General features: G+C 45.6%; 1 protein-coding gene across 3 annotated transcripts in view; it reads left to right on the top strand.

The window, feature by feature from the left end:
• Nucleotides 1–12442, top strand: part of DHX32 (DEAH-box helicase 32 (putative)) — a 92752-nt gene that overhangs the window by 21485 nt on the left and 58825 nt on the right. For 2 of the 3 annotated variants that reach the window (XM_069753952.1, XM_069753953.1), the window contains exon 2: nt 2240–2639. In XM_069753952.1, coding sequence (XP_069610053.1) covers nt 2346–2639 — 294 coding nt within the window. In that variant the 5' untranslated portion in view covers nt 2240–2345. Of the gene's footprint in view, nt 1–2027; nt 2640–12442 lie in introns of those variants that run through there. The other variant, XM_069753954.1, reaches the window with a different exon arrangement.

Consider the following 12442-nt stretch of genomic DNA (forward strand, 5'->3'; position numbering starts at 1 on the left):
GGGCAATATACTACGTGGCTGGGCAATATACTACTTTTATGGGCAATATACTATGTCGATGGGCAATATACTATGTCGATGGGCAATATACTATGTCGATGGGCAATATACTATGTCGATGGGCAATATACTATGTCGATGGGCAATATACTACGTGGCTGGGCAATATACTACTTTTATGGGCAATATACTATGTCGATGGGCAATATACTATGTCGATGGGCAATATACTATGTCGATGGGCAATATACTACTTTTATGGGCAATATACTATGTCGATGGGCAATATACTATGTCGATGGGCAATATACTATGTCGATGGGCAATATACTATGTCGATGGGCAATATACTATCTCGATGGGCAATATACTATGTCGATGGGCAATATACTACGTCGATGGGCAATATACTACGTCGATGGGCAATATACTACGTCGATGGGCAATATACTACGTCGATGGGCAATATACTACGTCGATGGGCAATATACTACGTCGATGGGCAATATACTACGTCGATGGGCAATATACTACGTCGATGGGCAATATACTACGTCGATGGGCAATATACTACGTCGATGGGCAATATACTACGTCGATGGGCAATATACTACGTCGATGGGCAATATACTACGTCGATGGGCAATATACTACGTCGATGGGCAATATACTACGTCGATGGGCAATATACTACGTCGATGGGCAATATACTACGTCGATGGGCAATATACTACGTCGATGGGCAATATACTATGTCGATGGGCAATATACTACGTGGCTGGGCAATATACTACTTTTATGGGCAATATACTATGTCGATGGGCAATATACTACGTCGATGGGCAATATACTACGTCGATGGGCAATATACTACGTCGATGGGCAATATACTACGTCGATGGGCAATATACTACGTCGATGGGCAATATACTACGTCGATGGGCAATATACTACGTCGATGGGCAATATACTATGTCGATGGGCAATATACTACGTGGCTGGGCAATATACTACTTTTATGGGCAATATACTATGTCGATGGGCAATATACTATGTCGATGGGCAATATACTATGTCGATGGGCAATATACTACGTGGCTGGGCAATATACTACTTTTATGGGCAATATACTATGTCGATGGGCAATATACTACGTTGATGGGCAATATACTACTTTTATGGGCAATATACTATGTCGATGGGCAATATACTATGTCGATGGGCAATATACTATGTCGATGGGCAATATACTACGTGGCTGGGCAATATACTACTTTTATGGGCAATATACTACGTCGATGGGCAATATGCTACGTCGATGGGCAATATGCTACGTCGATGGGCAATATGCTACGTCGATGGGCAATATGCTACGTCGATGGGCAATATGCTACGTCGATGGGCAATATGCTACGTCGATGGGCAATATGCTACGTCGATGGGCAATATGCTACGTCGATGGGCAATATGCTATGTCGATGGGCAATATACTACGTCGATGGGCAATATACTTCGTGGCTCTGTGCTGTATACTATGGCTGGGCAATATACTACGTGGCTGGGCAATATACTACGTGGACATGCATATTCTAGAATACCCGATGCGTTAGAATCGGGCCACCATCTAGTATGTATATAATTATACTTATTTGTGGCTGGTATTATAATGTTCTGTTGATCTACTTTTATGTGACACTTTATAATTTATCCACTCTTTTGTTTGAATTGCATATTTGTCTCGTGTGTATGTAGGTCAGCCTCCCATATCAGATGCCAGAAGCCTTTATTTAGATTGCACTCCATTTGCACAGAGCTGTCACATCAGCCTCGATTCTCTATCCCTTGTTACATATAGCATTTAATTTTTTTTTTCCCATGTCCTCTCATGTGGCAGCTGCAGCGTGGTGACTGGTAACACTCCAGTGCTCCGTCAGCTTCTTTTTTTCTACTTCCCATAGTGCCTGGTCGAGGGCTATTGTGTTGGGATTAGGTCACCACATGACCATCTCTGAGATCACAATCACTTCTCTGCTGTCGCTTTGTATTCACACTCAATCAGGATCCAGACAGGTGTAACAGAGGGTTGGCCTGGCCGGTTCTTTGCTTAATCATTCTCTACACAGTTAGACTATACTTACAATGACGACACTAGGGAAGTGCTTTTAGAAGCTTCTTCTCATGTGTGGCAGATATGGCCTTCTTCTACAAGTCTAACCTCTTCCAAAACTTCTTCCAGCAGTTGTAGAGGTCATTCCAAACCTCGGGAAAGTCTTAAGGAATCAAATGGTGCAAGCTATTGGATTGGAGTCGATTGAAGAAGTCCCTGGATTAATGGGAAGGATCCGATGATGGCTCTTCTGCCGGGATCTCCAGGAGAAGTCAGGGATTTGGTAACCGTGTCTCCGGAGAAGGGCTGTTTCCTTGATGAGTCAGACTCGAGCGACGTTGATGAAGGGCTTCTCGACGACTTGGAGCTAAATCCTTTTGACGGTTTACCGTACTCGTCCCGGTTTTATGAACTCCTCAAACAAAGGGAAAGTCTTCCTATTTGGAAATCGAAATATGTCTTTTTGGAGAGTTTGCTTCATAACCAGATCGTGGTGGTGTCTGGAGGGGCCAAGTGCGGGAAGAGTTCTCAAGTAAGTCCGTCAGCCAAATTTGCTTCAGTTAATCACTATTGGTTTATAGTTGATCCATGTTTTTAGGACTTGTACATCTACATAGACCTTGCTGTGCCGACTTATTATGATTATTTTTTTCCCCTTACGTGATACCTACTTTATGGCGTTTTCTGCTACTTTGTTACTCAAGAGTAGAAATCCTTCTAAAAGAAAGAAATTGACAATACTTGCCACAGAATTTGCCCTTTGTTCCAGTTCTGCATCGGTGTCCACTGGAGCGGAAGTGATGATGATGTTTCCGACCAGTAACCTGACTGCTGAGGCCACTGATTGGTTGCAGGGTCAGGTAACTGGCGGTTCGGACATCGTCACTTCCAGTCCGTCTGATCAGCAGGCCTGGAACTATGGGCAGAATCGGATATGATATAATTATTTTATTTTTTAATATCCCTACCCTCTGGTAACCTTTTTATAGGTGTTTATTCTAAAATATACTTGTATTTGTCTATAGTAAGAATGCATTACAATAGGTCAAAGTGCCTTCCGACGAGGCGGTCCTTGTGAATCCCCGGTGTCCCCAGTACTGTAGTTCACCACTGTCAGTACAGTGCATGACCCTATATACCCCATGGTCCTTGCAGTTGCTTCCTTTCTCTCCTCAGGGCCATCAACAGGATCCTAATGCCCCATTCATACCAGTATAATCCCGGCACATTTCTACATCCATATTATGACCTGGCTTCTCATGGCCAGAACTAACAACATCAGCATAAGGTCCACAGTTGGGCCAAGATTTGTGGCCCCAGTCAGGCTTTTTTTTTTTTTTATATTTGTTTCTTCCATGTGCTGCTTTTTCTAATAGTTGTAGGTAGCAAGAAAAGTGTGCGGCAGGAGTAAAGGTCCCCCATACACCTTAGATAAGTCAGGATATCTGACCATCTAATGTTTATGGTGGCCTCTTCACTGTCCCCCAATAGATTGTCAGAGGACATAAGTATCTGGAGGTTGGAATTCGATCTCACACTCCCTTTTTATTTTGGCAAGGAAATCGGCCACTGCCGGGTGACTTTTGGTGAAACATAGGAGCACTTGTACGAGTGTGCCTGTGTATGAGGGAGTCAAGAGCAACTTGCCTAGCAGATTCATCAACACTCACTTCTGGGGTCCCCCGCCTTTTCTCCTGACTTCTTCTTAAAGTGGGGACATCACGATCAGTGAATACTGATTGGCTGTAGCTGTATTGTTCGGTTGGAACCTGGAGCTAGGAGATTATTGGGAGCTAGGAATGTTGTCGCTGCCGCCATTCCATGAATCGGTGGTGGCTGGAGCAGCGATCACGGGCAGTGATGAAGACCACAGTGGAGGTCAGGTAAGTCAGTATCCAATAAGACATATGGGCGAGGGCTGTCTGCACTCAATATGTCTTGATGTTGCTCTCCTGGGTAGTAGGCAGCACAATTGCAGTGCAACCATGGAGAGTATTGCATATGGGGGCCAGCAATGAGAATGGCGTGGTGCAACGTTCTTGCAAACTGGATGGTGCACTTACCATTCAAGGAAGGCATCTTGCAAGGAACCAACTTATCATTCTCACCTAGGGTGAACAAGTTGCTGCTAAAACCCTTGGGAATGTCGTGCTACGTCAGATGGTCAAACCATACTGGAAAACAGCTGTAGGTACTGCACCTACATGTAGAAAAACTATGTTATTGTTGTGAAGGTGACTCTTTACCTGGAGATGCTGTCATCCAGCTACATTCGTTCAGGGCTGGCCTTAGGGGCAGGCAGACAAGGCACTTGCCTGGGGCCCCCACTTGTGCTGTGATGCATGCACTCAGGGCCCTCATTAGGGGCAGGCAGACAAGGCACTTGCCTGGGGCCCCCACTTGTGCTGTGATGCATGCACTGAGGGCCGTCATTAGGGGCAGGCAGACAAGGCACTTGCCTGGGGCCCCCACTTGTGCTGTGATGCATGCACTGAGGGCCGTCATTAGGGGCAGTTTGACAATGCCCCTGCCTGGGGTCCAGTGCTGGGACCCATCTCCTTGTGTTGTGATGCATGCACACGTTATATAATGGCCACTATGGTATTCTGGTTTTATAAGCATATATTACCCAGAACCTATTGCCGGAGCCAAGGTGACTGCACATACCTGGTGGAATATAATTATATACAGGGAATCCGGGGCTAAGTGCACAGGAGCCGCCCTGGATTACTCCGACAGGTTTATTTGTGCAGTAAAACGTTGCTCGGGTCGCTGTAAATGGCTGTAGTCAGGTATGTCTTTATCTTAACCCATGGATTATGTGCTGCATAAAATGGTCATAAAAGGCAAGACCTCATTTGTTTTGCTGCAATGAGTTTCAGTGAACTCTGTCCCGTCATTTCCACATATCACATGACCTGGTCAGGCGCTCACGGTGCGTTTCGGGGGGTGGGGGGGTGGACATACCCGGATAGACACAATATTGCTGTCTCATGTAGTATCTGAGCTTGTCAGGGTTGTGGCAGGTCGTTAGTAAAAATGGACAAGGATTATGGTTCGTTAAGCCTTGGTGTATGCTGGGAACTTTTACTTTATGTGAATAAAGGCTAATTATTGTATAATTAAAGGGAACCTGCCACCTGATTCATGCTGCCCAAACCGCAGCTTTTTTTTTTTTTTTTTTTTAATTATTTGATATATTGTGTATAGAATAAAAAGCTGCCAGAAGAGTGGACCGGTCTTTTCTTTTATCCACTTTGCTGTTATCGAAGCCTAAAGCAGTTGATAGAAGTTCAAAAACACTGTGCATGTACACAGCGAGTTGTTTTGACATTGCAGTGCAGATGTTAAAATGTATTTTTTTTTTTTTTCTCATTTATTTTTTGTCTTTTATTTAGGTGGTTGTTTTGGTGCAGAACTGACTAAAAATGAAGTCATGTACTCGGCCCGTGTGCCATCCCCCTCATCACTAGCGTCATCGCCTGCTCTCCTCAATCTGCGTGCCATCCCCCTCATCACTAGCGTCATCGCCTGCTCTCCTCAACCCGCGTGCCATCCCCCTCATCACTAGCGTCATCGCCTGCTCTCCTCAACCCGCGTGCCATCCCTCTCATCACTAGCGTCATCGCCTGCTCTCCTCAACCCGCGTGCCATCCCTCTCATCACTAGCGTCATCGCCTGCTCTCCTCAACCCGCGTGCCATCCCTCTCATCACTAGCGTCATCGCCTGCTCTCCTCAACCCGCGTGCCATCCACGTCATCACTAGCGTCATCGCCTGCTCTCCTCAACCCGTGTGCCATCCCCCTCATCACTAGCGTCATTGCCTCCTCTCCTCAGCCCGCGCACCATGCCCCCTCATCACTAGCGTCGTCGCCACTCTACTCAGCCTACGTGCCACCCCACCCATCACTAGTGTCTGTAGACTTGTGAGTCCTCCCAATGCGTTCTGTCAGGAGCAGGCAGTCAAGTAACTGTAGGATGCTAGCAGGTACTTAGGATGCAGTGACACACAGGAGGCAGAGCAAGGGTTAACAGGTTCTTTATGTTTATCAACAGTGATGGTCCAAGCAGGGGGTGTAAAGGATGTGAACCTTAGGATGGGGAAAATGTCAAATGAATTAGAATATAACAGGTTAAGTTATCAGTCTCTGTGCGCTGGAGGAAGGTGGCTGGAAGATCCCTCGGTAGCACCGCAGGCGGCGTGAGATGTCTCCGATCTGGTCCCGCAGAAGGGCGATGCCCTGTCTCCTTGCGATGATGAATCTTCCGGGTCCTTTGGCACGTGATCTCCTGATCCGGGCACACGGTGGGGTAGAGGTGAAGGTCGGCGGCACAGTGGAAGAAGCGGAAAGTTCTGTAGACAAGGCCGCAGTAGAAGCACAGTCCAGCGGACACAGGACTCAGTCGAGGGGTTCAAGGGGGGGTTCAAGATGGCGAACTCAGTCGAGGGGTTCAAGAGAGGCCTGGATGTCTTCCTGGAGCAGAACAATATTGTATCATACAATTAGGTTCTGTAGAAGGACGTAGATCTGGGGATTTATTATGATGGAATATAGGCTGAACTGGATGGACAAATGTCTTTTTTCGGCCTTACTAACTATGTTACTATGTTACTTTATGTAGGACAGTCCTCAGCAGACGCCGCGAGGATGGGACTGAGCGGTGCTTCCGCGGTGGTGAGCGGAGCCAAGGTATGGAGTCTATCCTGGTCACTACCAGGATGTCTCTCTAGGCTCAGGGTAGCACGTGTCGGCAGCCTTGCTAGCCAGGAGTACAGGCGCAGCTAACTGGCGTGGGTCCGTAGAGAGGGAGTCAACCGTCCCACTGCTCACAAGCTCGTTCCCTGCCAAGTGACCCGTCTTCCCGCTCAGACTGCTATTTAAGTCCGACCCGCCCCCACCAGTCAGGTGTTCAGTACTGTGGCAGACAGAAACCTCTACCCCCTGGAATATTGGTGACAGTCCCGACAGTTCTGGCGCAGATACGCAGGAGGGACCGCTGACTCTGTACTCCTCCCTACATAACCTCAAGTGTTTGCTCACTTCTGGCCACATTCTGACTAGATGTATCCAGCTTTGCTCAATTCACTTGTATTGAGCGAGGTCGCGCATGTCTAGTCTGCATGTGACTGCATCTGTGCAAATTACATACTTGCGGTCACTTGCCTGCCGATTCCTGACAGCGCACGCTCTGTGTGCTGTGACGATTCACAAGTCTGAAGTCACAAAGTGACTGCAGACTTGCACCCCAAGCCTGAAAATCTTTTTTTAATGGGCCCATTATAAGGATTTTTTTTATTTTTTTTTTACCCAAATACACAACATCTTTAAATCCACTGCACATTTATTCTGCGTAGGTATATATAATTTTGTTTTCTCTGCTGCACGTGGATGGGTATAAAATATCCCTGTCCATTGCATTTGCTACAGCATCATAAATGTATAAACCTGCCGCAAATCTGAAATTCGCATTCCATAAAAGAAATATCTTATTGGTGCGGATTCAACAAAGCGGATCAGCTCCTCGAATGAGACTAATCTGCACACGGATCCACATGCAGAAATCCTGTAATAAAACATTATCTAGCCATGAGTACTGCTTGTACAGGGTGGAGCGCGGTAATTTGCTGATTTGGGAATGAAATAAAAAAATTATGATCATTAGAAAAATTTATTTTATATTTTAATTATACTGAACAGTAATGGAATTTTTAAATTACATGGTATTAAATAGTGTATCTGGCAAATGTCGACCTTCGCTATCCACACACTGCTGCATACGTTTTCTGAAGTTTTCATGAACTCTAACAAGCATGTCCACTGGTATTCTGCCAATTTCAGCTTCAATATTGTTCCTTAGGTCTTCCAAGGTGTTGGGACGGTTGATATACACTTTAGACTTCAGGTAACCCCAAAGGAAAAAATCGCATGGGGCTAAATCTGGTGAGCGTGCTGGCCAGTTCACATCTCTCCTCAAAGAGATAAGCCGTCCAGGAAACATTTGCCTCAAACAATTCATGGTAACCCTCGCTGTGTGTGCAGTGGCACCATCCTGTTGGAACCATGTATCCTCTAGTTCCATTGCCTCAAGAGCCGGCTGAAAATAATCCTGTATCATAGACAAGTACCGTTCGGAGTTCACAGTTATGGCATGACCATTATCCTGAAAAAAGTAAGGACCAATGATGCCTACTCGTGATATGGCGCACCACACAGTGACGCGGTCCGAATGCAGAGGTCTCTCGTGAACTTCTCTGGGGTTTGTTTCACTCCAGTAACGCATATTTTGTTTGTTTACACACCCACTGAGGTGAAAATGTGCCTCATCAGAAAATTGATTGCCGTCCAGGAACACGTCCGCGTGGAGGAACAGCGAATTGTAAACGAAAAGCACGCTGCACTGCAATGATCGAGTGGGCATTTGAAAAATACGCTTCAACACAAAATGACCTCTCCTCACGTGTCCACTGCATGATGGCAACTGAAAGGGAGAGGAATACAAATCTCCCATCAGCCACTGTAAGCCACACCCACTCTCCCCTCTCTTCGACCGACAGTGCCGCCACAGCATGCAGTGCAAAAAAGCAAATTACCGCGCTCCACCCTGTATGTGCCCAGACATACACACGGCTGCAGCACGGGGGGCTCGGACGTCTCCAGGATGAATGTACCGGGATCCTTGCAGCTGTAAGACTTGCTTCTCAGTGTGGGGGAGCGAGCGGCGCGGCTGCCTGTCTTACCTTCCCAGCGTGAGGTGACATCTCCCATCACTACAAGATGCTTTCTGCACACCAGCCGCAGTCATATTGTCATTTTCCCCTTTCCTGGGATTACATTGCACAATTTACACCTTTGTGAGTTTACATAGTGAGCGGCAGGTACCCAGCTCCACGACATCCATCCGACTCTGTGCAGTCGCGTTGACTTGGCCAACATGCATGTTCAGTAAAGCAATGCGTATGGCTCCAATTGGAGCCATATTTGCATCATAGATATACCGTATATGGACAATTTAAAAACTACTTAATGCTTGTTCACACATTGCATTTTTTTTTTTTCATATTTTTTTTGCCGCAGGAGAGGATAAACATAGCATCTAACAGTACCAGCAAAGTGGATACGATTTCTGAAATACTTTATTTTTTGAACCATTTACGTTTTTTGTTTGTTTGTTTTGTTTTTTTTTTTTCCCATTCATATGAATAAAGAGAGAGGGGAAAAAAACGTGAGGTACGTGAGGTGACAGTTTCCTCACGTACCGGAGACACTGACACACGTAGACACATTAAAATCAATGCATCTGTTCAGATGTCATTGATTTTTTTTTTTTTTTTTTTTTTTTTTTTTTTGCGGACCGTGTCTCTGTGTGCCAAACACTGAGACATGTCAGTGTTCGTGGGAGCGCACGTATTACACGGACCCATTAAAGTCAATGGGTCCATGTAAAACACGTACCGCACACGGACGTTGTCCATGTGCAGTCCGTGTGCCATGCAGGAGACAGCGCTACATTAACCGCTGTCCCCCCCCCCCCCCCCCCCCCACTGGTGCTGAAGCCGCGATTCATATCTTCCCTGCAGCAGCGTTTGCTGCAGAGAAGATATGAATAATAGTGTTTAAAATAAAGATCGATCTGTCAATGTGCGCCCCCCGCTGTTCTGAAAATACTCACCCGCCTCCCTCGTTGGCTGTCGCTGCTTCCTGTTCTGGCCGCATCTTCTCCTGTATGCAGTCACGTGGGGCCGCTCATTTACAGTAATGAATATGCGGCTCCACCTCCCATAGGGGTGGAGCCGCATATTCATTACTGTAATCGGTGGCCCCACGTGACCGCTCATACAGGAGAAGATGCGGCCAGAACGGGAAGCAGCATTTAAATTTAATTTTAGTCCCTCCTCCAATAGCCGCTGCTACGCTGATTTTGGAACAGTTTTTTTTCTTTTTCTTCTGTGCCCCTCCATTCAAAAGTTATGTCTCCGAGTAATAAGAGGTGCACGATTGCTTTCAACAATTGGGCGTAAACTTCTCTGTGGGCGTGGCCGTGTTGTGATTGGCCAGCATCAGAGGAGAAAAGGCAAACGCCCCCAGGAGAAATTCTGTAGTACACACCCATTTGGTCAATGGGTAAATCAGTACGATTATTCCCGGGGGGCATAACTTTGGAACGGCAGGGCATAGAAGAAAAGGAAAAACTGTTCCAGAATTGGTGAGACAGCGCCTATTGAAAAAGGAACTCGGATTGATTTAAAACGACAACAAAAAAAGTGAGTTTATTATCTTACCTTCCCTCTGCGTCACATCTACAGGATGCAGTGGTGACATCACGACTACGGGGCACGTGACCACTGCAGCCAATCACTGCAACTCCTCGAATTGAATGTATCTGTGCTGCAATACCATGTACAACACGTGGTCAAGGGTGGTACTGTTTCTAAAAGAAAGCAGCCATGTTTTTGTAATTCTGCTCAATCCCTTTTTAAACTTGGGCTCAAAATTTGAGCTATTAAAGGGCACTTTGTGAATCTGGATATGGTGTACTGCTTCAACTTTTTTTGAATCTATGTAAAAGGACAGGTATGTGCCTGTGAGGCGTTTGCACCCTATTTTTAACTGTGATTTTTTTTTTTTTTTTTTTATATATATTATATTTTATATATATATATATTTTTTTTTCTATGTGCCAACATCATTGTAGGGTATTTTATCATTGCACGCTGTCCTGTGCTCTGTATGTGATCACCAGGGCTTGTCTCCATTGTTTACTACCTGTGCGGTGTTTGACTTTCATCCAGCTCCCAGCGTATTTGTATTGGGCTGCAAAGACAAATGTTGGCAAACGTGAACTCCGAAGACGCCACACACCCAGAAAGGAAAAGTAAAATGCTCACATTAAGGTCAGGTGCAGACCACCGTATTTTTGGTCCGAATGCGATCCAACAAAACATCAGATTGCACTCAGACCTACAGGTGCTTCTCACAAAATTAGAAAATCATCAAAAAGTTAAATTTATTTCAGTTATCTAGATTTACAAGGTAGCTCTCAGAAAAAAAAAATAAACATCCTCATAAATAAAAGGACGTCCCATGCACGGCGGATCAGGAGCATGTTGTACGGTGGAGCTCCATTCTGGTTTGTAGAGGTGGGTGCTGAACATGGGACTGCCGCCATAATAATGTACCAGAGAAGTATAGTGACAACCCCAAGACACTGGTTGTCCGCCTCCCTGGTATCTGCAATGCAAATACATTGCTTCTGACCCAGGTGTTCTGGAAACAAATGCAAATAATGTGAATAATATAGTAAAAGTATTTTCTGAGCAGAAAATAATCAGCGTCCTGCACCACGTCCCATTTTCTTTTCATTCCGGACCTGCCACATTATAAATGTTTGTTCTCCCTCCCAGGTCTTTGGAAGAATCTTTCATTTTTATTGTTATATTTAAAAAAATAAATAAATTCTGAGCTAATGTCTGTCTGTTCTCTGAGCATGTAATATATTCCTGGCGCTGCCATCTGGTGTGAGCTGCCGGCTAATATGCCCTTATTTCCCTGTTCACTTGTCACTGACCAGTCATTCAGAATGGAACAACTGGTTGCCTGCTGCGCTGCTTAACCCATTTGGTTCAAGGCTAATACAAAACATACATACATATACATATATACATATGTCATTTTTTTTTTTTATATAAGAAAAATTGGAACAGCATCTGATATTACCTCAGGTATCATGCAAAGCTTTTCCAATCTACTATTATCATTGTCTAAGAGTCACTTCTGTCTGTCTGGCTCGGATATTCATTGGTTGCGGCCTCTGTCTGTCATGGAAATGCAAGTCGCTGATTGGTCTCGCCAGCTTCCTGTCATGGCTGCCGCGACCAATCAGCGACGGCCACAGTCCGATATTAGCCCCTCCCTACTTTCCTGCAGTCACTGCCCGACGCCCGCTCCATACTTCCTGCAGTCAGCGCCTGCTCTATACTCCCCTCCAGTCACCGCTCACACAGGGTTAATGCCAGCGGTAACGGACCGCGTTATGCCGCGGGTAACTCACTCTGTTACCGCCGCTATTAACCCTGTGTGACCAAGTTTTTACTATTGATGCTGCCTATGCAGCATCAATAGTAAAAAGATCTAATGTTAAAAATCTACTATATAAAGCTGAATGTGTGTGTGTATGTATGTCCGGGATTGGCATCTGCACCGTCGCGGCTACAGCCACAAAATTTTGCACAGTCACACGTCTGGACCCTGAGAGCGTCATAGGCTACGTTGTGAGGTGAAATTTTAACCCCGCGCTTTCCAATTCACCAAACTATTTTTCCCCTATCTACATAA

Source organism: Ranitomeya imitator, chromosome 2 (assembly GCF_032444005.1).
Source record: "Ranitomeya imitator isolate aRanImi1 chromosome 2, aRanImi1.pri, whole genome shotgun sequence".
Taxonomy (NCBI): Eukaryota; Metazoa; Chordata; class Amphibia; order Anura; family Dendrobatidae; genus Ranitomeya; species Ranitomeya imitator.